At 38.4% G+C, this 27,852-nt stretch overlaps 1 protein-coding gene across 1 annotated transcript in view; it reads left to right on the forward strand.

Moving 5' to 3' along the window:
- The window catches only part of LOC134493463 (protein eyes shut homolog), a 529,249-nt gene that overhangs the window by 23,529 nt on the left and 477,868 nt on the right, over positions 1-27,852 (forward strand). The window contains 1 exon segment of the mRNA XM_063298062.1: positions 25,253-25,512. Coding sequence (XP_063154132.1) covers positions 25,253-25,512 — 260 coding nt within the window.

Here is a 27,852-nt window from a genome sequence, read left to right on the forward strand (position 1 = left end):
TTATTAATCATATGTATAGGCCACCCATCTTAGAGTGTACAGTTAAAAACACATCTAGTACAACAAAAAATAAAAGAAGCTCAAGGACTAATACATTAATACATCCAACACATTAAGTGGATCTCAAAGAGCTGACACATTAATACATCCAACAGTTAGGATGGCACATAGATTCTAATCCTGAGGAAAGAGGCAACTCTTCAGGGCCCATTTAAAGGATGGCAGGGTTGGGACAACTCGAACCTCTGGTGGGATATTATTCCAGAGAGCTGGAACCATGACATAAAAGGCAGGCCACCTAGATCCCATCAGAAGACACTGTCTTAAAGATGGGACCTGGAGCATGTCCACTTTGTCAGATTGTGACAGGTGGGCAGAAAAAAAAAAATGGTCATTCAGATATCCAGACACTATACCATAGGTTTCAGCCAGCTCCTTAAATTATACCCAGAAGCTTACTGGTAACCTGTGCAGCTGTATAGGAGAGGTATTACATGCGTATACTGAAGTGAGCCCATAACTGCCTGTAACAACACATTCTGGGCCAGATGCAGTTTCCAAGTGGTCTTCAAGAGCACCCCATGTAGACTGCAACATAGTGGTCCACACAAGTGGTAACTGAGAAGTGATTGACTATTAGAATAGATTCCTGGTTCAGGAAAGGGAACAACTGGGGCACCAGATAAATCTCAGCAAAAGCTTTCCTGGCCAAAGCTTCTATTTGCTCTTCTAACAGGAATTGTGAGTTCAACAGGACCCTGAGACTTCACACCAGATCTGTCTGGAGGAGTGCTGCTCCACTCAGAACTAAAGATGGAAAATCCATGGTATTAAGACACTCACAGTCACCCTGTCTTGTCAGACTTGAATTTAAGCCTGTTCCTCTCCATCCAGATCCTGAATGCCTTCAGGCATTGGAACAAGACCTCAACAACATCCCTTGGTCAACCCAGAGTCAAGATGTACAACTGTGGATCATCAGCATATTGATGATGTCTGATCCTGTGCTAACAGATAACCTCCTACAATGTGTTCATTATATGTTAAATAGGAAAGTGCAAACTCTGTATCACTCTGCAAGTCAGGGATCTCAGGCTTGACCTCTCTCCTCCTGTCAACACTGACTGGAATCAGTTGCAGAGTAAGGAGAAGGAATCACCATAACACTGTGATTCCCATTCCTAATCCTCACAGTAGTTCGAGAAGGATATCATGATAGATAGAATCGAAGGCTGGTGAGAGATCAAGGAAAAAAACAGCACACCACCATCCCAGATTTATTCAGGAAAACTGGCAGAATACTAACAGAAGTCTGATATTTTCAAACCAGTGATAACACCTACAATATTGAGTACATGTCAGGAGTCTCATTTTACAAGTGCATATGACCAGTCACCAAACACCATTTCTCATAAACCCTATTGATGAGGTTAAAATACAAGTAATCTGGCTCCCAGATCCTGATTACAGAGCAGAACTAGGGTCTGTGCTCCCAATTACATTTCTTTCATTCAAAAACAAACTGTTGAAATGAATAATAATTTGCTCAAGAGTCTGAATAAATAAAAGAGATGGGCTCTGATCTCCAAGACTCAGCTTTCTAGACTCAATCACACAGACATGAAAACTTTTTCTCCCTTAACACTAACCCTGCTGGTTGCCTTGCATGCCTTCAGGAATGAATGTAAAACCAATTTATTTGATCAGGGTTAAAATAAGAATTAAATAAAATTTTGGAAATCCATTATGGATTTTTGCCAAATCTTGGACAGAAATGACAACGATTTTTGGATTTGCGATTGGATAAAGGTCAGGGGAGAGGTATGGGAAGGAAGGAATTATGTATCTAACCACATAGGGGGTGGGAAAATATTAATTTGCTTGTACTTGTTGCAAGGAAGATTGGGAGTCACTTCTTTAAATATTCTTTTTTCTACCCTTTCTTTTTCCTGTTCTTTTTATTATTTTCTTTTTTCCTTGCACTTTGCATTTCCTCACTTTTCTATTCTTTATTTCTGACTTCAGTTTGTATTATCTTTTAGTATTGTAAAATTCTTCAATGAAAAGTATTTTTTTTAAAGGAAAATTCTCTTCATTGATGAAGCAAATCTTGTGTCACATTTTATTTTGATAGAAATAACTGTCTATTGTTTCTCTTATACAGTGAATAGTAACAGATTTAATATATTGACATATTCTGCATACTACTATTAATTTTTGTGTGAGTGTAGCCCAAATTATTTTCATACAGTCAGCAGTTACTATTTGGATGATGTACAAAATGCACAAGCATTAAAATATTATGAATGTGAATTTATTCCTGTAGACACATCTCCCTTTAAAATCGGTAACAGACAGTGACCTCCTTACCATTTCTTCCTAGTATTTTAATGATATGTTTGCTTAATAGTGAGCTAATGCATTATTTTTGCATGATTTTAGATCCACATACTGATATCTAATGAGACAAGGTCAGGATTTTGGGTTAGGAACGTAGGTGAAAGTGTACTTTACATTACAGTGAAGATGTGTAGATTTATCTGCAGTCATCTACATTTCTTTTTCAAAACAAGAGCAAAAACAAACAAAAAAAAATAAGAGTGTTTGATCTACCTTGAGACCATAGTTTGTTGTTTATTCGTTTAGTCGCTTCCGACTCTTCGTGACTTCATGGACCAGCCCACGCCAGAGCTTCCTGTCGGTCGTCAACATCCCCAGCTCCCCCAGGGACGAGTCCGTCACCTCTAGAATATCATCCATCCATCTTGCCCTTGGTCGGCCCCTCTTCCTTTTGCCTTCCACTCTCCCTAGCATCAGCATCTTCTCCAGGGTGTCCTGTCTTCTCATTATGTGGCCAAAGTATTTCAGTTTTGCCTTTAATATCATTCCCTCAAGTGAGCAGTCTGGCTTTATTTCCTGGAGGATGGACTGGTTTGATCTTCTGGCAGTCCAAGGCACTCTCAGAATTTTCCTCCAACACCACAGTTCAAAAGCATCGATCTTCCTTCGCTCAGCCTTCCTTATGGTCCAGCTCTCGCAGCCATATGTTACTACAGGGAACACCATTGCTTTAACTATGCGGGCCTTTGTTGTCAGTGTGATGTCTCTGCTCTTAACTATTTTATCGAGATTTGTCATTGCTCTTCTCCCAAGGATTAAGCGTCTTCTGATTTCCTGACTGCAGTCAGCATCTGCAGTAATCTTTGCACCTAGGAATACAAAGTCTTTCACTGCTTCTACATTTTCTCCCTCTATTTGCCAGTTATCAATCAAGCTGGTTGCCATAATCTTGGTTTTTTTGAGGTTTAGCTGCAAGCCAGCTTTTGCACTTTCTTCTTTCACCTTCATCATAAGGCTCCTCAGTTCCTCTTCACTTTCAGCCATCAAAGTGGTATCATCTGCATATCTGAGATTGTTAATGTTTCTTCCAGAGATTTTAACTCCAGCCTTGGATTCCTCAAGACCAGCTTGTCGCATGATGTGTTCTGCATACAAGTTGAATAGGTAGGGTGAGAGTATACAGCCCTGCCGTACTCCTTTCCCAATCTTAAACCAGTCCGTTGTTCCGTGGTCTGTTCTTACTGTTGCTACTTGGTCGTTATACAGATTCTTCAGGAGGCATACAAGATGACTTGGTATCCCCATACCACTAAGAACTTGCCACAATTTGTTATGGTCCACACAGTCAAAGGCTTTAGAATAGTCAATAAAACAGAAATAGATGTTTTTCTGAAACTCCCTGGCTTTTTCCATTATCCAGCGGATATTGGCAATTTGGTCTCTAGTTCCTCTGCCTTTTCTAAACCCAGCCTGTACATCTGGCAATTCTCGCTCCATGAACCGCTGAAGTCTACCTTGCAGGATCTTGAGCATTACCTTACTGGCATGTGAAATGAGTGCCACTGTTCGATAGTTTGAACATTCTTTAGTGTTTCCCTTTTTTGGTATGGGGATATAAGTTGATTTTTTCCAATCTGATGGCCATTCTTGTGTTTTCCAAATTTGCTGGCATATAGCATGCATTACCTTGACAGCATCATCTTGCAAGATTTTGAACAGTTCAGCTGGGATGCCGTCTTCTCCTGCTGCCTTGTTATTAGCAATGCTTCTTAAGGCCCACTCAACCTCACTCTTCAGGATGTCTGGCTCTAGCTCACTGACCACACCGTCAAAGCTATCCCCGATATTGTTATCCTTCCTATACAGGTCTTCTGTATATTCTTGCCACCTTTTCTTGATCTCTTCTTCTTCTGTTAGGTCCTTGCCATCTTTGTTTTTGATCATACCCATTTTTGCCTGGAATTTACCTCCAATGTTTCTAATTTTCTGGAAGAGGTCTCTTGTCCTTCCTATTCTATTGTCTTCTTCCACTTCCGCGCATTGCTTGTTTAAAAATAATTCCTTATCTCTTCTGGCTAACCTCTGGAATTTTGCATTTAATTGGGCATATCTCCCCCTATCGCTGTTGCCTTTTGCTTTCCTTCTTTCTTGGGCTACTTCTAGTGTCTCAGCAGACAGCCATTTTGCCTTCTTGGTTTTCTCTTTCTTTGGGATGTATTTTGTTGCCGCCTCCTGAACAATGCTGCCAACTTCTGTCCAGAGTTCTTCTGGGACCCTATCTACTAAGTCCAGTCCCTTAAATCTATTCTTCACCTCCACTGCATATTCCTGAGGAATATTAGTGAGCTCATATCTAGCTGATCTGTGGGTCTTCCCTAATCTCTTTAGTCTGATCCTAAATTGTGCAAGAAGAAGTTCATGGTCTTTACTACAGTCAGCTCCAGGCCTAGTTTTTACCGACTGTACAGATGTCCGCCACCTTTGGCTGCAAAGGATGTAATCAATCTGATTTCGGTGTTGTCCATCTGGTGAAGTCCATGTGTAAAGCCGTCTCTTAGGTTGTTGGAAGAGAGTGTTTGTTATGCAGAGTGAATTGTCTTGGCAAAATTCTATCAGCCTATGTCCTGCTTCGTTTTGTTCTCCCAGGCCATACTTACCTGTAATTCGAGGTGTCATTTGACTGCCCACCTTAGCATTCCAGTCTCCTGTGATGAAAATAACATCTCTTTTAGGCGTGTTGTCCAGTAGGTGCTGCAGATCCTCATAGAACTGCTCTACTTCAGCTTCTTCAGCATTTGTGGTTGGGGCGTATATTTGGATCACTGTGATGTTAGATGGCTTGCCCTGAATTCGAATTGAGATCATTCTGTCGTTTTTGGGGTTGTATCCAAGCACTGCTTTAGCCACTTTACTATTAATTATGAAGGCTACTCCATTTCTTCTGTGGTCCTCTTGTCCACAGTAGTAGATCTGGTGGTCATTTGATGTGAAGTGGCCCATTCCAGTCCATTTCAGTTCACTGACGCCCAGAATGTCTATCTTTAATCTTGACATCTCACCAATAACTACATCCAATTTGCCCTGGCTCATAGATCTTACATTCCAGGTTCCAATGGTGTGTTGATCCTTAGAACATCGGATTCGCCGTTCACCACCAGCATTGTCGGCCGCTAACCGTCCTTTCGGCTTTGAGCTAGCTGCGTCATCACAACTGGGGCTAGTTGAGCTCATCCTCTGTTCCTCCCCAGTAGCATTTTGACCATCTTCCGACCTGGGGGTCTCATCTTCCGATGGTATACCGACATATCTCTGGTTGTACTGATCCATTTAGTTTTCACGGCAAGAATACTGGGGTGGGTTGCCATTACCTTCCCCAGGGATCGCATTTAGTCTGACCTCTCTGTCATGACCTTCCCGTCTTGGGTGGCCCTTCACGGTTTAGCTCATGGCATCATTGAGGTGCTCAAGCTCCAGCACCACAACAAGGTAACGATCCTTTGCGGAGTGAGACCATAGTACAAAGCAACAAAATTAACTTTTCCCATTTACCACTTTTTGTCTTATAAAAATAGCCTTCTTTTTTATTGATGTTGCTATTTGAGCCATAAGAAATACATAAATGTACAATATAGCATTACCTTGGTCATGTGTATACTACTCATTATAGTTCATCAGCTGCCTTGCTTGGAGAGATACTGGGACAAGGAGTATATATAAATCTCATAGGATAAAATCTTTATCTTTTGAGCACTCGCAAAATGCCAAAGGATCCATCCATCCAATATATGAATTGGTTCAAATATTTTCTTCATTGCATCCAATATATAACAGAGTTGGTTGTGTACATGGGTGCCAGCTAAATATTTCTTTGTGCAGGAAAAAATTGTAATTATAGGGGAAAGTGTAGATGAAGAAAATTAGTGACCTCATTATTTTTAATCTAAACCCTTTGTAATGAATCTCATCTTCAGATGGGTCATTACAAAATCAATTTTGTTTGTTCTTTTCCCCTTGATTCAATAGTTTTCAGAAAGCATAGTGATGTCTTTAGAGAGATCCTAGTAAAATATGATCTTTAAACAAACAAATATAAAATGGCATGAGTACTTTACAGTGGCTCATTAGAAATGAAAGGAAAACCCATCCATCAGTGTTTGGTACAGATGAGATATTTCATGCATGGCCAATGTCTATGCCAAACACAAAGAAGCAAAATTCTGACAATATTACTGGAATTGCCACTAGCATTAAATCCTATTGAACCATGGAGAATGAATAATAAGCAATTTCATGTAAATGTGTCATATGCAGAAGTACAGTAACAGCTATACTTAGCTTTTTACAGAAAGCCATTAATAAAACTAAAGATTATATTTCTGGAAACAGGCATCTGACCCTGCCTTTGATGCAACTGGTTTTGGACTTATAATAAATGCATGTGCTAGTATAACTGGTTAATTTCACCCTTCCCTACCCCAGCTGAGTCTTCCTTGCTATTCATTTACCCAACTTTGTAAAGTGAGGTTTGTTTGCTTGTTTTTTCATATGCATGTATGTATGTATATGGTGTTGGCTCATGTGGGGCAGCGTGACAGAACCTCTATTTGTGACTATATTAGCTCTGGTTCCCAGCATCTTCAAACACTGCTGTCCAGAAGTAAAGCAGCATCTACGACTTTCCACAATAGTTACAATATGACTTCCAGCTGTCTCTATAACTTAGTAAGCTATGGAGCAGCCACTACCATTCTGTGAACAGTGGAGGGAATTTACTTCTGTGCTACAGATCTCCATCATTTGGAAACATGGCATTTGACAAATGTTATTTTTGAATGAACAGGGAGAGCAAGGCTAGTGTTAATGCCACAACCACCAATGTTTTATAGATCATTAGGATATTATACCATTGTATTAAATCCATCGGCATTATGCTTTTTTAAAGAACAACAGCAACAACAAATGGCTGTCCCATTGTTGATAGGTTTCCTAGTAAATAATCTTAAACCTGAATGTAAAAGGGAATTGTCATGAAAAGGAACTTCACGTTTAGTTTAGAATTAAAAATAATAATAATAATGAAATGCTAGTAGCTTGAAGAGCTTTCAGTCAAATGACTGATGAAAAGCTGGAATATATATGGACTACTATGTTGCAGATTAGAACCTTACTTTGAAAAAGAGATGGCAGATGTTTAAGCTGGCTTTAGAAAAGGCTGAAGAACATGAGACATTATTTCTGATGCATGCTGGATAATTGAGAAAGCCAAAGAATACCAAAAAGAAGTCAGTATATGCTTAGTTGATTATGAAAAGGCCTTTTATAGTAGTGATCACATCAAACTGTGGAATGTACTTAGAAAAATGAGAGTCCCAGAAGTCTAAACTAATAACAACAGGTACAACAACCGGCCTTAGAATTAGCAGTGAAGAAATTTAAGTGCTAGATAACTTCTGCCTTATAGGATCAACCATCAACAGTAAAGGAACAAACAGTCAAGAAATATGCCACAGAGTAATTGGTAGAGCAGCCATGAAGGCCCTGGACAATATATTCAGATGATGTGCTGTATACAGACCTACAAAGATCAGAATTGTGCAAGCCATGGTATTCCCTATGATAGTCTTTGAAAGCAAAAGTTGGACTTTGAAGAAGCAGGATAAGAAGAGCATTGACACTTTTGAATTTTGGTGTTGAAGAAGATTCATGAGAATACCATGGACTGCCAAGAAAAGAAACAAATGGATTATCAAAGAAATCAACCCAGGGTCCTCACTCGAGGCACAAATGACTAGACTCAATTATCCTACTTCAAACACATTTTGTGAAGACCTGGGTCTTTGGAGAAGTCCCTAATTCTGGGAAAGGTGGAAGGAAAGAGAAGAAGAGGATGACCAGCAGCAAGGTGGATAGATTCAGTTAAAGTGGTGATGAGTGCCTTGTTGGAAGACCTGAAAGATCAAGTTAGGGAAAGATCATCATGGGGAAAACCTATCTATGTGGTTGCTAAGAACTGACACTGACTTGATCGCATATAATCAGTCAATCAAAAAAACAATAATAAGCTGGTGTATCACATTATTTTGATTCTGTGATTATTTTAACTTGCAATTTAACAAAACAACTAACAAAAACTCAGTTCAAAACTAATTTTGTCCAGAGAAAATGTGTGCATTTAGGAAATGAATATATAGGAACTGCAAATATTTCCTTTCTATGGAAATGTGTTTTGGAAGACTATATTACTAATTTGAATTTATTTCAATGAAAGTGATTTTAAAACAAATCAACATTATTCCCATTCTCCATGTATTAACAAATAATTGATTTTTACTTTACAGTCAACTGGTTCAGGGGTGCATTTTAAATTGTTCTATTATGTTAGATCAATAAGTATTCTAGAAAACATTTATAGCAAAAAATGTGTTACTAAAGAGCAGCTATTTTTAAAAGAAGAGGCTTTCTTTTTTACTATACAAATAAGAGCACCCTGTTTCAGAATGTGCAATTATCCTATTGGCCTTCATTAAATGTCTCTTTGGCAATAGAAGTTTTCAAAAGCAGGCCCTAATCTCCAAATTTCACAAAGTGACAGGTGGGGGGGGGGGGAACCCTTCCATGTATAAAAAGTATGCATATTCATAAGGATCATTGGAGTCCTTGGTATTCTCTGACCTTGGTTGTTTTCTTGCAGATGTTTCATTGCCTGACTAGGTAACCTTCTCATTGCTAGAAGGCAGTGGGGTTTGCTCTCTTTTTATATACAGTAGCTTGCCCTGTCGGTGTTTGTGGGGGTGTTGTTTTCTCCTTTGTAGTTCCTTGATCAGGCTGGCCTTTACTGCTTGATTGTTTGTCTGAGTTGGTAGTTCCTTGATTAAGGCATTGCTTACTGATTGATCGTTTGTCTGGTGTTAATCCTGGTGTTAATCCCTGCTTATCTGGGTGTTGATTGCTGCTATAAGAGGTGTTCTGATCTTTTTTGTTTGTTTGAATGGTGTGTAAATGTTGTTTTTCTCTATGTGCCTGTTGATGTCTGAATACCAAGCTTCCAAGAATTCCCTTGCATTTTTGGATTTAGCTTGGTCTAGGATTATATAATTGCATAATTATGCAAACCCATGATTTCTTGAGCAGTGAACAGGAATCATAAGATACACTAGTTTCCTCCTCTGAGGCCAGAGAGAGAGGACTCCAGACTCAAGAGAAAGTAGTCAAATATCAAATCCTCTTTAGCACAGGTTCTGGCTCTCCCAGGTTGTGATTTCACAGTCTACCCCAGTGAAAGAATGTGATGGGATCTGGTGCTGGTGAATCTGAAGCTCCCAGGAGGCCTAAAATTAGGAAGAATTTAGAGAAAAACGTTTCTACTTCAATGGGAGAAAATATGTGTCTGTTTTATATCAATAAGGGAACAGGAATATAAGACATGTCCTACCTCCCACATTTGAAATAACTGTTATTTATCATTTTAAAACATCCATAATAATGAAACATGCAATGTATGTAGAGAAGAGGTTCAGCTCTCAGGGAATCATAGTCATAGAAGGGGGGCATTTAATCCTTTCAATCCAACCCTTTGTTCAGTGAAGGAATCTAATTAAAACATCCCAGGCAGATGACTGGCTAGTGTCCGCTTGAAAGCATTCATTGAAGGAGAGCCACTACCTCTGTAGATATTTGGTTCCATTGTCAAATTGCTCTTACTGTTAGGAAGATAGATAGATAGATAGATAGATAGATAGATAGATAGATAGATAGATAGATACACACACACACACACACACACACACACACAAATAAATTGGAATCTGCCTTGTGGTAACTTAAATCCATTACTCAGTATCTTGCACTCTGGACAGACAGAATAGATTTTTACCCTTTATATGACATTCTTTCAGATGTTTGAAGAATGATGTCATATTCCTCATAGTTGTCTTCCACCAAGACTAAATATAAATAGTTGCTTCAATCTTTCTTCTTAGGGCATATTTTTCTATGTTTCATAATTTTCTTTCTTTATAGGGCATAGTTTCTAGTCCCCTGATCATCCTTGTTGCCTTTCTCTACACCTCTTCCATTTCCTCTGCATCTTTCTTTAAAGTGTGCTGCCCAACACTGGACATTGTGGCTGAGAAATCATACTCAGATGGTGCTCATTAACAGATCTTCATCATATTGGAAAGAGGTATGAGGTGCCATAAGACTCAGGTCTGGGTCCTCTCCTTTTCAGTAATTTCATGAATGATTTGGATGAAGAGGTGGAAGGAATGCTCATTGCATTTGCTGATGATACAAAAGTGGATGTGATAGCAAATATCCCAGAATGAATCCATGCATGTCTATTAAGGAAGTGGCCTGATCAAAAAACCAGGTAAGTTTAGATAGGCAAGAAGTATATCCTTAGAGCCTACAGTATCCTGGCATTTTTAAATGCAGCTTAAGAGGAGAAAAAATGCTGGCAGTCTAACTGGAATTTATTTATTTATTATTTATTACTCAAATTTACTCACTGCCCATCTCCCCCAGAAGAGGGACTCTGGGTGGTTTACAATAAAATCCCACATAAAACATAAACATTAAAATCACATAAAACAATTATGATAAAATACAATAAATAAATAAAATCCAAGAGAGATGTAAAATCCATGCTGGTGGGAGGGACTCTAGGGTGCGAGCCATCCCCAAGAATGGTTGCCCACTTTCCTGCCCCAGGTGAGATGGCAGAACCAGGTGTTCAGGGCCTTCCAGAAGGTCAGGAGTGAAGGGGCCTGCCTCACCTCCAGGGGCAAGATATTCCAGAGAGCGGGGGCCACCACAGAAAAGGCCCTCTTCCTGGACCCTGCCAGATGAAATTCTCTTATGGACGGGGTCCATAACATGGAATCATGGCCCTTTTCTAGTACATCCCTAAAGTCAAATTACATTTCCAGTGCAATGGTGCCATTGATTAAGGCAAGCATATATTAGCTAGAATGCTCAGGTCTCAGAGTTGAGCTCTACTCATGGTGATCTCATGGACTTAATCAGGTGGTTTTCTTAGCAACAGTATAGGAGTATTTTGCCTTGCCTTTTTATAGGACGTTTTCTCTACTTCCCAAACTAGCTTACAGCCAACCAATTTCCAGGTGATCTCCCTATGTTAGTACTAACAAGGACCAACCTTACTAACTTTTTAAGTGTTACTAGCTAATTGACCTAAAGGTAAAGGCATATAATCCCTCATTCTACTTCAAAGTTTTGAATCCTACTTTATTCACTCATCTTTCTGACCTCTCTTAAAACGTTTTCCAATTATCATTAACATTATAGCAATCTTTAAAGAGCACTGCTTGATTTTAAAATGCAGTTCCATAGATCTCCAGGCAAGGATTTTTCTTTTACAATGTCATGAATTAAACAAATGGCCTAATTCAGCAGTAAATTTAACAAGATAGAGAAGAAAAATATTGTTGTATTCAGATAACAGTGTCAGACTCATAAAGCCATCTCCCCTTGAACACCCTTTGGCCTTTTCAGGTTTTGTTATTGTGTGTATAAAATGTATGTCTGTGCATATATTTTATTTATTCATTCATCATATTTCCATGCCACCAAAATACAGACAATCAGAGGTGAAGCAGACAGATTTCTGAACTGTTGAAATGGTCTGTGTATATCTTTCTAAAACAGAATATTGTAAAATACATTAAAATTGTTCCAAAAGATGGGGGGGGGGGCTCTTAGCTGAGAAAGCAGGGAGGGGAGGGAATATTAATAGTTTACCTGATAACAGAATGCATATAAACTGTGCAATATTTTTTGAGATGTCAAGCAGAAGGTATTTTATTATTTAAAAAAATATCAAAATGCCAAAGTATCAAGATCAAATGGATACTTTTTATACTAGTTTTCTCTGAAAGTAGAATACAATTAAATTCAAGTCTAGGAATAGCAATACTGTGAAGTTGTAATGAAATAAAATCTAAATGCCTAAATTTCTGGTAGTCTGCCTGGCCAAAGGATAACATTTGGAATAGATTATTGAACAATTTAGAATATAATTTAAAGTATATCTCTATCATAAATTAGCTTCCTCATTTGGAGTTACAGTAGATAACAGTTGAACTTCATCCAGTTTATTGTCAAATACTCTAACAAGTGCCTTACTGGAATAATATAGCAATCAAATCTCTTTCATAGAAACAATTAAGGAACATTTAATGGATATCTCTGAAAATATTTAGTTAAGATTTGTTATGATCTCCTTGTTGCTGGCGATATAGTTCAGGCACTGGAATATTGACTCATACATTTTTTATTAGGTTGTTTCATTTTGCTTTCAAATCCACGAAACTATCTACATGATTTTCCTGCAGCTACTGCTTGACAAAGTTGTTTAATTCCTCTATATAATATATTTATAGTTTGTACATTATCTGCATGACAATTGTTACTGATACTTTGTATATGACAATTATTGTACAATGTTAACAAGCCATAGCAACTATTTAGTTAGTTAGTTAGTTAGTTAATTAATTTATTGTTGTTTATTTGTTTAGTCGCTTCTGACTCTTCGTGACTTCATGGACCAGCCCACACCAGAGATTCCTGTCGGTCATCAACACCCCCAGCTCCCCCAGGGACGAGTCTGTCACCTCTAGAATATCATCCATCCACCTTGCCCTTGGTCGGCCCCTCTTCCTTTTGCCCTCCACTCTCCCTAGCATCAGCATCTTCTCCAGGGTGTCCTGTCTTCTCATTATGTGGCCAAAGTATTTCAGTTTTGCCTTTCATATCATTCCCTCCAGTGAGCAGTCTGGCTTTATTTCCTGGAGGATGGACTGGTTTGATCTTCTGGCAGTCCAAGGCACTCTCAGAATTTTCCTCCAACACCACAGTTCCAAAGCATCGATCTTCCTTCTCTCAGCCTTCCTTATGGTCCAGCTCTCGCAGCCATATGTTACTATGGGGAACACCATTGCTTTAATGATGTGGACCTTTGTTGTCAGTGTGATGTCTCTGCTCTTAACTATTTTATCAAGATGTATCATTGCTCTTCTCCCAAGGATTAAGCGTCTTCTGATTTCCTGACTGCAGTCATCATCTGCAGTAATCTTTGCACCTAGAAATACAAGGTCTTTCACTGCTTCTACATTTTCTGCCTCTATTTGCCAGTTATCAATCAAGCTGGTTGCCATAATCTTGGTTTTTTTGAGGTTTGGCTGCAAGCCAGCTTTTGCACTTTCTTCTTTCACCTTCATCACAAGGCTCCTCAGTTCTTCTTCGCTTTCAGCCATCAAAGTGGTATCATCTGCATATCTGAGATTGTTAATGTTTCTTCCAGCGATTTTAACTCCAGCCTTGGATTCCTCAAGCCCAATGTGTCGCATGATGTGTTCTGCATACAAGTTGAATAGGTAGGGTGAGAGTATACAGCCCTGCTGTACTCCTTTCCCAATCTTAAACCAGTACGTTGTTCCGTGGTCTGTTCTTACTGTTGCTACTTGGTCGTTATACAGATTCTTCAGGAGGCATACAAGATGACTTGGTATCCCCATATCGCTAAGGACTTGCCACAATTTGTTATGGTCCACACAGTCAAAGGCTCTAGAATAGTCAATAAAACAGAAATAGATGTTTTTCTGAAACTCCCTGGCTTTTTCCATTATCCAGCGGATATTGGCAATTTGGTCTCTAGTTCCTCTGCCTTTTCTAAACCCAGCTTGTACATCTGGCAATTCTCGCTCCATGAAGTGCTGAAGTCTACCTTGCAGGATCTTGAGCATTACCTTATTGGCATGTGAAATGAGTGCCACTGTTCGATAGTTTGAACATTCTTTAGTGTTTCCCTTTTTTGGTATGGGGATATAAGTTGATTTTTTTTCCAGTCTGATGGCCATTCTTGTGTTTTCCAAATTTGCTGGCATATAGCATGCATTACCTTGACAGCATCATCTTGCAAGATTTTGAACAGTTCAGCTGGGATGCTGTCATCTCCTGCTGCCTTGTTATTAGCAATGCTTCTTAAGGCCCATTCAACCTCACTCTTCAGGATGTCTGGCTCTAGCTCACTGACCACACCGTCAAAGCTATCCCCGATATTGTTATCCTTCCTATACAGGTCTTCTGTATATTCTTGCCACCTTTTCTTGATCTCTTCTTCTTCTGTTAGGTCCTTGCCATCTTTGTTTTTGATCATATCCATTTTGGCCTGGAATTTACCTCCAATGTTTCTAATTTTCTGGAAGAAGTCTCTTGTCCTTCCTATTCTATTGTCTTCTTCCACTTCCGTGCATTGCTTGTTTAAAAATAATTCCTTATCTCTTCTGGCTAAGCTCTGGAATTTTGCATTTAATTGGGCATATCTCCCCCTATCACTGTTGCCTTTTGCTTTCCTTCTTTCTTGGGCTACTTCTAGTGTCTCAGCAGACAGCCATTTTGCCTTCTTGGTTTTCTCTTTCTTTGGGATGTATTTTGTTGCCGCCTCCTGAACAATGTTGTGAACTTCTGTCCAGAGTTCTTCCAGGACCCTATCTACTAAGTCCAGTCCCTTAAATCGATTCTTCACCTCCACTGCATATTCCTTAGGAATATTAGCGAGCTCATATCTAGCTGATCTGTGGGTCTTCCCTAATCTTTTTAGTCTGATCCTAAATGGTGCAATAAGAAGTTCGTGATCGGAACTATAGTCAGCTCCAGGTCTTGTTTTTACCGACTGTATAGATGTCCGCCACCTTTGGCTGCAAAGGATGTAGTCAATCTGATTTTGGTGTTGTCCATCTGGTGAAGTCCATGTATAAAGCCGTCTCTTAGATTGTTGGAAGAGAGTGTTTGTTATGCAGAGTGAGTTATCTTGGCAAAATTCTATCAGCCTATGTCCTGCTTCGTTTTGTTCTCCCAGGCCAAGCTTACCTGTAATTGCAGGTGTCATCTGACTGCCCACCTTAGCATTCCAGTCTCCCGTGATGAAAATAACATCTCTTTTAGGCATGTTGTCCAGTAGGTGCTGCAGATCCTCACAGAACTGCTTTACTTCAGCTTCTTCAGCATCTGTGGTTGGGGCATATATTTGGATCACTGTGATGTTAGATGGGTTGCCCTGAGTTCGAATTGAGATCATTCTATCGTTTTTTGGATTGTATCCGAGCACTGCTTTAGCCACTTTACTATTAATTATGAAGGCTACTCCATTTCTTCTGTGGTCCTGTTGTCCGCAGTAGTAGATCTGGTGGTCATTTGATGTGAAGTGGCCCATTCCAGTCCATTTCAGTTCACTGATGCCCAAAATGTCTATGATTAATCTTGACATCTCACCAATACCACATCCAATTTGCCCTGGCTCATAGATCTTACATTCCAGGTTCCAATGGTATGTTGATCCTTAGAACATTGGATTCACCATTCACCACCAGCACCATATATACATGACTCTGGGAGGCTCACAATTAAAACCAATTAAAAACAGTAAAAGACAACCAGAGTTAAAAACAACAAAAATAACATAAAAATAGCAGCCGAGAAGACTCCGAGCCACTCAAACAAGCTCACCCATGCTACTAGACCCACAGGCTTGATGGCAAAGCCAGGTTTTTAGTGCCCTGAGAATGGCCAGTAGGGTTGGGGCAAGTCTAATTTCTGAGGGGATGATGTTCCAGAGGGTGGGTACCAGCAGAAAAGGGTTTCCTTCTGGGTCCTGACACATGACACTCTCTCGCCGACAAGACCTGGAGCTTGCCTCTCCTGACCAATCTAACTGGATGGGTAGACACCTCTGGGGAGAGATGGTCCTGTAAGTAACCCAGTCCCAAGCCATTAAGGACTTTAAAGGTAACCACCAGGACTTTGAATTGTACCCAAATCATACTGGTAGCCAATGCTACCAGTATGCTTCCCAGTACAGGTACAATTCAAAGTGCTGGTGGTTACCTTTAAAATCCCTGTGGAGCAGAAGTGTCATGTGTACTGAATGACTGGCACACATTACTGCCCCCGCTGCCACATTTTGTACCAGTTGAAGCCTCCAAATATTCTTCAAGGGTAGCCCCATTGAAGTAATCCATTCAGGAAGAATGTATGTGAGTGACTGTGAGCAGGGCCCCCCAGTCCAGGAATGGGCACAACTGGCACACAACATGAAGCTGGGCAAAGCCCCCCGGCCACAGCTGCCACTTGCTCAGTAAGTAGGAGGAGATACAAGTCCAACATATCCTGCAGCACATGTTGGTAAGTGTTATTTGTCGACATTTGAACTGGGCCTCTTTCAATACTATGACCAATCGAAATATTTTGTCAACCTTCAGTTTATTTCCATCCAATTTGTTAATTATTTTCCTATTATTTTCCTTTTTTTATATATTTATAATATATTGTCTATGTAACTATTATCCTGTTAATTTAAATGACATGGTGTGTTAATATTTTAAATGTACACAAATTGATAGGTACTTTTTTGTTTAAGAGGGAAAAACCCTTAAAATATTTTCCTTAAGCTACACTTCATGTTAGCTAATTCTTACCTAGGACACAATATGCATGACGTCTTTCATTAATGATAGTAATTGGGACTGTAATTTCTGTTGCTAAGCAGCATGGTTGTAAAGTGTGAAATCATGTGACCATGCTGCTTAGCAACAACAGTTCCAGCACTTCCGTTTGCCATTGTTAAGCAAATCCCATGCCGTCATTAAGCACAACATCATGTGGTCATCATTTGCGACCTCCTGCTGGTTTCCCCATTGACTTTGCTTGTTGAAAGCCAGCAGGGAAGGTTGAAAAAGGTGATCATGTGACTGCAGGGCACTACATGTGGGGAATCATAATTGCAAACCAGTCACTGAGCACCCAGATCACAATCACATGACCATGGGGACGCTGCAACGGCTGGAACTTTTGAGAACTGGTCATAAGGACCACTCATTCAGTGCTGTTGTAACCTCAATTGGTTGCTGAATGAGTGGTCATTAAGTGAGGATGACTTGTATTGGTCTCTTCCATACATTTGATACTTAGATAATTGAACAACATTCTTGTCATCAGCTTACTGTGGCACAGGACAAAAGTTAGTGAGAATTGTTCTTAATGGAACCTAACAAAAAGAACACTGAGAGAAGCAGACATCACCATGTAATTACAGTTTCAAATATTGCTTGCCGTTTCTATGCATAGCATTTAGAACAGCTGAACTGTGGCCAAAGATTGCATATTCAGTGTTTATTTGAATAGGAATTCAAACAAATGCCCTGATCTGAATTAGTTTCCAGATATATTTCCTGGGTGGTTAATGTGAATAATTAAGGTTTGCATCTTGATTAAGCAACTATTGAGATTCACTACTGATGAATAGGCAGATAAGCTGTGTTTCAGGTAAGTACTAGCCATATAGGCCCTGTCTTGTTCTTTTACAAGTCATATCTTGATGTGGGGGGAGGAGGGAATGTCATGCAGAAACTTAAAAGCTAAAATATTTCTTAGCCTTTAAATCCTTAGCCTGTATTTATACCTTTTGGGGAGTAAGCAACATTGAAATTCAATATATACTGAAACAGATGAACATGGCCACCTAACTGTCTTGATTACAGGGAAATTACTTTCAAGATGTTAGGAGATTGTGTGTTTAGGCTACGGTCCAGAAACCAGACCAGTAACTAAAATGTATAAATCAATTCAACAGCAATTTAGGGTGGATTTTTAATTTTCTTACTTTCCAAAGATAATCATTTTGACTGACTTGTTGAAAGAGTGATGAAAGGAATAATGAATATCCATATGACCTAATACAAGAGACATATATTACAATCAAAGTGTACCTCTGTTTCCATTCCCCCCCCCCCACACACACACACACCCTTGGGTGCCATGACATATAATACACAGTATATTAAGCATGCCTCTACTTTTGTTACAAAAAAGAGTATGACTGGGGAAACTATGATAAGAAATCCATAAAAAGGGAGAAATGTATCCTAAGAAATTAGAAAAGGAATGGGCAAAAGAGGGCTGAACCAATTAAACTGGAAGGAACTTATTAATCTGGAAGGAAAAAAAATGCATACAGCCTCTAAGATTTCCTTAGAAGGCTACAGACGCCAAGGCAGATACTTCCACTGTTATGATAATAATAGTCTCTTTCCTTTATCTCTCCCTCTCCAGCTTAATCCTATCAAATGCCTTTCTGCTTATATAGGGTCAATATCCTCATTTATCTTGAGCTTTGCAAAGAAAGTGAGACACTGGAAATACCTTGTTTGAATCATCATTTCTTCTTTTTTTTTTAAGAAAAGGATTCTTGAAATGTGTTTTAAAAAGGGTTATTCCTTATAAATTCTGGAACTTGAAAATATGTAATAGGTGGGTTTAAAAAGCAAGTTAGGAAAAGTTTACAAGTGGATTATTGTACCTTTGGAATATGGCAAACACAATTTTAACATGCAAAGAGTTATTTTAAAAAGAAATGACCACTGAGTCTATTGTTAGGAATATTTTAGCAGCAAAAATTAAAATAGTAATAATACAATAAAAAAGGACAAGGGAACTTTTTTTTTAAGGGGGCATACCTGCAGGTATTATCTGTTGAGGCTGCATGGTGGGCTGCACAGAAGTGGCAAAGAGACAAAAATATGTCAGAAAACCCATTATTTTTCTCTCCCCCCACCTCACCATTCTGACACTCATATTTCTCTCCCCCAAGGAGCAGAAGAATCATCAGAGGTTTGAATTGATCTTTTGCAGAGGGTGTTTGAAATTATGCAATTTTTAAATTTTGAATAACCTCAAATACAGTATTTTTAAAGTTCCTTCATTATCAATTCTCATTGTTTTGCATTTCCTACTATAGTCTTATTCAGGTGAAAAAAACCTATAAAAGATTTAGGCTTTTAAAATAAGATTTGTACATCATTTAAATGATATATCTTTAACAATCTAGCTTTGAATGTTGCATTTTTGGGGTTATACTTTAGCCAGGGACATTAAAAAATTGGGTGGCTTTGATTTTGGTGGCTCACAAGAATGCTAGATACATGCACAGGAATCCCAATATAAAATGAAAAGTTACTGAGTGATGGGTGCATAATAATATTTTAGGCAAGTGGGTAACACCCTTGAGCTTCCTCATTACTTAATTTAGATATGAAAAAGTGGATTGCTTGTCCCAACCTCCTAGTACAGGTTATTTTGAAGTAAAAACTGCTGAACATGGAGGTGTTAATGAAAAGAGAACAATGTAATGTATTCTACCATAAGGGAGTTGAATCTAATGCAAATGGCATAAGAGATTGACCTAGAAACCTGGAACTGAGAAGCAGATCTTGGACTGCTGTCTGTATGTTTCTACCTTGAACATTTCTTTCTGCAGAAAAGCCTGCAGTCATGGCAGACAATGTTTTGATTGATCCTTCTGTAAGCTTGGCAGAAACATCTAAATTGAAAAGCCCATTTGCTTTTGTTTATCTCCCTCCAGACCATGGAATGTAATACTGCTGTTCCAGAAGGGCTTGGTATGGTTAATTCTGTTGGCTTCAGGAGGATTGCTTTATTCAGATCTGGCCATTTCTAAAGTAAAACATCTTCTAACACTACAAGTGGCTGATTTTGTTTGGCACACACTTGCTGCCTTTGCTCTTCAGTTTGGGATTTTTAAAAAGGTATGGGGAATTTTGAGGGTAATAAACACTTAGTAGTTCTTTGTCTGAGCAAATAGAAATCTGACATTATTGCAGACAGCAAGCCAATGATCCATTAAACAGTTTCAGCCGCTTTGTGCAACAATAAATTGCAGCCATAACAATCCATAGGTGAAAAGCTGCATTACAGAGCTGGCATTACTTAGGAACGGAAAGACAAGCAATGTAGGAGTCCAGGAAGGAATGTAAAGAATTCCTATTCTTCGTACCAGTCCCAAATAAGACTAGGTTATGAGTAAATGTTATAGGAACAATTCAGATGCTATGATTCTTTGTCCAACTTTTAAAGGGTGCATTTAGAAAAGATTTGAAATTGGGACTGTGTGATATTGCATGTGAAAAACAATCAAGCTGATGGTACCACTTACTGGTGGTATCACCAATTGTGGGTATTAACCTTGTTTAGTTGATCAATGCAGCAAATACAAGAAATCAGATATCCTGTCATGTGTTAATCTGAGTTGTTAATCTGATGTGTTCTGAATTCCTTTTGAGTTTCTTTTTGTATTCCTTACTTATTTATTTGATGAATACACAATTAACAAAACAATCTTCAGTGCAAAGTCACATCGCACTGAAGATGTTGCCTTGTCTGGCAATGAAATGTCTGCAAGAAAACAACAAGGCTCAGAGAGCACCAAGGACTCCACAAAACAATCTTTAAACTAAAAAAAAGAAAGAAAGAAAGAAAGAAAGAAAGAAAGAAAGAAAGAAAGAAAGAAAGAAAGAAAGATTAGAGAAGAGACAAACCCAAACAAACTAAAAATACAAACTAAGGGGGGGGGGGGAAAGAAAGAAAGAAAAAAAAAAATCTACCTAACATTTTATAGTTATCAATAGTCACTGGGTTACTAATGAATAGGTAAAGGTAAAGGTTTCCCTTGACGTAAAGTCCAGTCGTGTCCGACTCTAGGGGGCGGTGCTCATCTCCGTTTCAAAGCCTTGGAGCCGGCGTTGTCTGTAGACACTTCCGGGTCATGTGGCCAGCATGACTCATGGAACGCCGTTACCTTCCCGCCGAAGCGGTACCTATTGATCTACTCACATTTGCATGTTTTCGAACTGCTAGGTGAGCAGGAGCTGGGACTAGCAACGGGAGCTCACCCCGCCGCGCGGTTTCGAACCGCCGACCTTCCGATCGGCAGCTCAGCGGTTTAACCCGCAGAGCCACTATAATATGAACAGTACAAAATATTACTGTAAAATATCACAAAATCTGTCATAGTAACATATCTTGCTACATCCTTTGATATTATAATATCAAATAATATTCATTCCACATGCAGGTGGCTGATAAAATATTGGCCCAATGATATTTCTGCAAGTTAGATGAATTAAAGCCACCTTATTCAAATGGTAATCTCAGTTTAGCTAAGGAAAGTCTTTGTGGTCCACTATCCCAAATAAATTTCCTAAATAACTTATTAATCCAAAGAAATATTTATCTAAGAACAAAAATCAAATGAGGGACAATTTTCATTATAGCAACATTAACTTTATTCCACAATCTTAAGGGAATTTTAGCCCATCTATTAATATCCAGACTCTCACAAAAATGGATTACTTTAGGATTCTGTAAGGTTTCAGAGCTATGCTTCAGTTTGATAATGAATCAATCAATTACCCACTTTGAAGATACTGATTAATCAAAGCTGGAACCTGCTTCAAAACAGAGTATCAAATTGGAGGGTTTCATAGGCTTCACAGGCTTTTAAGGCACTCTGCAGATTTGATGGCTTTCTGTTGCTTCTGACACCATATACTGTATGTTGCAACTTCATTTTCATATATGGAGAATGCTGAGAAGGGAAATTGAGTGATGGGACTGGCTGTCTGACATTAAAACTTATTGGAAAACTACCAGTAGCACTGTTTCTGGCCCTAGCTCAGAATCTTGTTTTGAATAATAAAACCATACACCATTTTGGGCCACATTATTTGAAACGCTGCCTGTCTCATATGAAACTATATGAGAGCCAGTTTGGTCTAGTGGTTAAAGCAACGGGCTAGAAACCAGGAGACTGAGAGTTCTAGTCCCGCCTTAGGCATGAAAGCTGGCTGGGTGACTTTGGGCCAGCCACTCTCTCTCAGCCCAACTCACCTCACAGGGCTGTTGTTGTGGGGAAGATAAGAGGAAGAAGGAGGTATGTTCCCCACCTTGTGTTATTTATAAAAATATAAAAGGCAGGATAATAATAATAATAATAATAATAATAATAATAATAATAATAATAAAAACTTCCCACATTTGAAGATCAACATCAAAGCCCCCTGCTTGTTGGCCCAAGTATAAGAACAGCTATAATTAGAATGACAGTACTGGTTGTCACGATCACTTCCTCATGAATGAAAACAGGGACAGTTCATGATCATTTCAAAGCAGTGAACCCAATCAAAAGGCTGCAGAGCACTTTGTCCCCTTGCAATGTGCTTTGCAGATGCTATCATTTTTGGCTGTTTGTTACAGACAGTGTGCGATGCTGCAATCTCATTTATGGAGAAAGCTAGAGGGGTGAGGTTGAATGATTTGAGAACCTCCTTGAAATTGGCATGAGTAGCCGACCAATGAGTTCTATCGCATCATTAAACTCAATGCCTACCAGGGTGATTTTGGCATGCTAAACCTAATATTGCTTTGGGCTTTACTCTCTTTCTCAGCTCTAAGCTTCTAAAGCATGGCCAGCCACAAGTCTAAACTGTCTATCTCTTGAGCTAATGGAGTTTAGTTTTATACTCCTCTGTTGGTCCTGCTAACACAATTGTGAGTTTTATTCAACTCTCAGCACCTTGAATAAGAGCTCAAGACTGATCAGTCCAGTATATATGGGCTGGAATTAAATCTTACTTTTAATTTGGGGTGAAATCTTATTTTAATTCTGCAGGAGTGACTCAGGTTTAAGTTAGTCTTTGGCAAGGAGTGGATAGCTAATTTGTCAGTATGCTCTGCCTAGCCTGGCACCCCATAAAAAACAGAAAGGGGGTCCTTCTCAGGACAGGCCAAGTTTGCAAACCAGATATGTTAATCTTTTTAAAAACTAGTTGAGGCAGCAAGGCACACTATCCCACAAAACAGTTCTTCACACCTGGCATCTCAGAATAACAAATGCAATAGTGAAAAGTTATTTTTTGATAAGGTTATTTTGTGTGTGTGTGTGGTTGTTATTTTTTTTTTTTTTTCATTCTGAGTGGGACATGGGCTGCATTGGTTCAGTACAACTTAGGATCTTTGAGGGACAAAGATATTATATTTATATTTATAGTGGTATACCCCCAAAGTTATCTAGCTGAAATTTGGCCAGGCTAATGTTCTCTAAAGAGTCAGTCATCTCTGCTCATTTCATCTTATCCTAACCCCAAAAACACGCAACTGAAGATTCTTCAGTGTTTTTTTATTAAAACCTTTGGCCAGATATTTTAAAAATGGAATTTTAACTCTTGCAGTGGCTTACTGTACATTAGTTTGCCCTTGAAACTGAAATCACTGTCTCAAGTCCAATTATACCCTCTTTAAATCTGGAAGTGCAAAATGAATCAGATTTGATTTGCACTGACTTAGAATTCATGATGACATTAGCTAGCTGTAGGTATAAAGGACAAAATTCAATTCCAATAGCAATATGATTGGGAGGGAAAAAAAGGAATTGGTTTTCTTCTGAACTAAATTAAGTTCAGCATTTTGGCAGCAAATACTATATGTCCTCACTGTTATAGTAGATTAAAATCTAAAGTTTAAAAGAATCATATACTGCAACACCACTGACTTATTTAGAAAGGTAATACATGTATGACTTACTATTTTATTCTGCATCCTTGCTCTAAGGCTTCTTGCTGAATAGAGCACAAAAAGCTTTGAGAAAAAAATATTTTCTTTTCTGTTTAAAATTTGGGAGTGCTAAAACATGCCCTTGTCTTTCTCTCCCCTGTTTTTGCATATGGAAAAGTTGCAGATTTCTAATTGTGTGGTAGAAGGTGGAAGCATTGATTTGTCAAGTTTTTATTCAAAATAAGTTGGAAATGTCAACTGATATGGTGTCTTCTTCCAATGTATTATGGCTGTCACAGGAACACTGTGAGACCAAAATAATAAAGGTTATCAGTGCACTGCATATTTATGTCACATCATTAAAACTGGCCATGCAGTTTCATCCATATTTCCTTTTACAGGCTTTGCAGACACTTTAACAAAAATGAATCCAAGCTATGTTCCAGCATTCCACATATACCAAGGGATATTTGCATAGCTTTATGAGAAAAGATGGTTGGGAATCAAAGGTTGGAAGCCATTTCCAGAGGTTCCATTTAAGAATTAACAGTCCATGGAAGACTTATTCTTGCAGAGAACTTCATTATAATTCAGAGGCATCATTCCATGTGTAAACCCTACTCATGTATAATTTGCCTTTGAAATGGGCTTTGGAGTTCTGGCCCAGAACCTAACAGCTAAGGTTTTTACTATTACTTTATTTTTTTTTCAGTGGTTCCCATTTTGTTTCTAGAATCAGTTCAGAGTGCTGATCAAAATGTTAAAACCATTCTTAATAATGGATTAGGGTAAACAGGGAAATGCACTTTTCCTCATGCATCTGACCATCAGCAATTCAGTATCCCTGCTTTCAGGTAGCTTTTGGAGACCAGTCAAGGTATGCTGCTTTGGTAAGGTTCTTCCTTCATTTTTGCATTTACCTGGCCTACTGGCATCATAGTTCAGCTCCCCTGTTAAGTATGTCTGCTTACTCAAGCCTTTTGTGGCAATGCATGTCAAACTCTCTCTATAGTATTGTCTAATTATTTGTTTCTAGGCAGTGTTATTTCATTTGTCAAGGTACAGCTTCATTCATCTTATTGTTGATTTTTATCATGTTTTAAATTGCATTTGTAAGTCACCTTGAGATCTGTAATTCAGAAGGGCAGGATGTACATAATTTAGTTTCATATATAACATATATAGTATTTGCAGCATACATAATGTGTAATCTTGTTCACCAATTAAGGTTGAATTTGATGAAACAGCTCCATGAATTCTTTTCCACCCCAATGTTCCTATATTTTAAAATCTCATCCCCCTTGCTTTTCTTTCTTAGATATAGATTCCTTTGTTACCACTCAGCAGGGTTTTATTTTCAGCTGTTGGTAGAAACTCTTTTAGGAAGCTTAAAGTGCTCATAAAAACATAATCAAAATAAAGGAAAGATATAGGGAACTGTTACCAATATGAGTGCTTTCACCCAGTTTCATTATCTTCTGCTTTCTTTTAGATGTGTGTGCACAGCAGGCTGGACAGGACAACAGTGCAATGAAGATATAAATGAATGTGATTCAGCACCATGCTTGAATGGAGCAACCTGCTATGAGTCCACTGTCCATGGTCAATTCCTCTGTGCTTGCCCTCCATTTTATATTGGGAAAAAATGCCAGTATCGGTATAATCCATGTGATGCTCCCTACAATCCATGTAGAAACAATGCTACTTGTTTGGCAAAGGTTGATGGGAAGCCATTATGCATCTGTCAAAAAGGTGACTTGTGAAAACTGCTTCATGCGTGGTACATTTTGCAATATTGTCTATTTCATGGCAGGGTGAATTACAGTTAAATACTATTAAGTGTAAAGTTTAAACCAACAAATATTTGTTAGGCAATTTGTGGCAAAGGAGCTTTGTTTGCTTTTGTAGAGGACTCCATTTGTTTTTCTACATAGTCAGCATTCAGTCAAGCTAATGAGGCAGCTGCCAAGCCACAGAAATGACAAGGCTCCTGACATACCAAATTTGATACCATTTTGTTCTGGTTTTGGAGAATTATCCTGGAGACACAGTTCCAAGCTCCTTTACATAATTCCTTTTCAATATTCCCTTGGGTTGGAAAAAATAAAAAGGTCTTCACCTGAGAAATGTAGTGTGATTTCTAAGTCACAATTTGAGCTGCCTTTTAATGTATCACTCACTGTTGATTAGGTCAACACTTGTATCTAGAAATTCATGTGGTTGGTGACTATGCAACAGGCAGTTCTTGATTGCTAATAGAAAGGCTGGAAGGTCAAATAATCGAAAATACAACCCAGATAAGAAACACCTCTGAGTTTCTTCTAAATGTTCTCCCATTTTGCTTGGAAATTATAACAATGTGAAAAGCCACTTTATTTTAAAAAAATTAAAAACAAAAGTTCTGGTCTCTAGGGCTGTATCAGATCATTTCCATGCACTGTTGATTTATAATTTGTATCTTGAGCTACACTGATTTGCATGACCAGCAGCAGCTAGTAGTTGCATTTAAATGTGCCTATTACTTTAGTACACATGGTAGTAAATGTCATTACCATAACAATACATTAGCATTAAAAGTATATTTGCAGATACCTAATTAATAAACCAATTTACAAAACAGTTGGCTGAAAAATAAAAACCATCCTGTTTTATATATTAAATTAGTAAACTATATTCACAGCCTAAGACATGAATTAGAATTTACATTATAATGTTTTCTGAAGAGTGTTTTGGGCAAATATTTTAGATGCTGTAAAGTGATTGCAGTTGGTTATGTTAATTTGTAATAATGTTGCTAACATTTAAAAATGTGTTGAGCAACTTTCAGAAATTAAAGAAAAAAAAAACAGTTCTCATTTAGTTTTGTTAGATCATGTTAAATTGGCTGGAAATATGGACTTGGCAGTCCTTTATTTACTTTTAGTAATTTCCCATACTATCCAGGGTATTTCTGTATTAAAGACTCTTTTCTGCTCTCAGGATAGAATAGAACAGAATAATCGTATTTCAAACAAAGTGCAATATATAGCAATAAGATATATGCCTAACACAACCATAACTCCAAATCAAGATTAAAAACAGTTACAAAATCAGTAGATAAAAATAAACAACTTGAACAACTCTAGAACTACAAGCTTGTTAAAAGAGAGGGAGGGGGAAACAAAAACCCTTGAAGAGCTGGTGGGACACCAGTAAAGAAGAAGAAAATTTAATTTCTGGGGGGGGGGTGTTCCTCAGAAAATATCCTCCTAGTTTACCAGCAGTTGCAATCAGAAAGTTTGTTATGCGCTAGAGCAGTGTTTCTCAACTTTGGCAGCTTGAAGATGTGTGGACTTCAACCCCCAGAATTCCCTGGCCAGGGCATTCTGGGAGTTGAAGTCTACACATCTTCAAGCTGCCAAAGTTGAGAAACACTGCTAGAGGGTTGTATCACTGCCTTGTATACTCCATATTTCAGAGCAAAGGCATTCAGAGATCACTAAAATAATTAATAGTGTAAATTCCAAGTTAAAAAAAAATCACATTAGAGTTGGAAATCAGATTAGAACCTACATCATTCTGTAGAGCTGAGATCTGCATCCAATATTCATTCCATGAAAATGATGCATGGATATAACAAGTGCCTTTGCTTAAGGAGAAATGTAGAGGGATAAAAAAAGAATAACATGTAAACCTAACCTATTTTCTGACGATGTAGAGAATGAAATCTATTAGATAATATATATTGCTTCTCTCTCTCTCTCTGTCTCTCTCTCTCCTGTGTGTTTGTACCAGAGATTGCACACCTTCATGATAAGAATGGCATTACCCTTTTTTCCTTCCTACAATAGATTTCACTCCTTTCATAACACTCACTTTAGATGAAAAGGACCTAGAGGAATGTCATTTCATGCTGAAGTCCTAACTGAGGAGTGAAGATTATCTCCCTGTGTTTGGTACTCAGTAGCAATAAAGCACATTGCCATGAACTCTGAACGCTCTTTTGTCAATATATTTTTCTTACTTCTATCCAGACAACCAGGTTCAAATCTTGTCTAGGGAGAGCAGCATTTTCCCAGAGAAGTTATGATACCTTTGCCATGTGTACTTAGA

This window comes from Candoia aspera, chromosome 1, assembly GCF_035149785.1.
Source record: "Candoia aspera isolate rCanAsp1 chromosome 1, rCanAsp1.hap2, whole genome shotgun sequence".
Classification (NCBI taxonomy): domain Eukaryota; kingdom Metazoa; phylum Chordata; class Lepidosauria; order Squamata; family Boidae; genus Candoia; species Candoia aspera.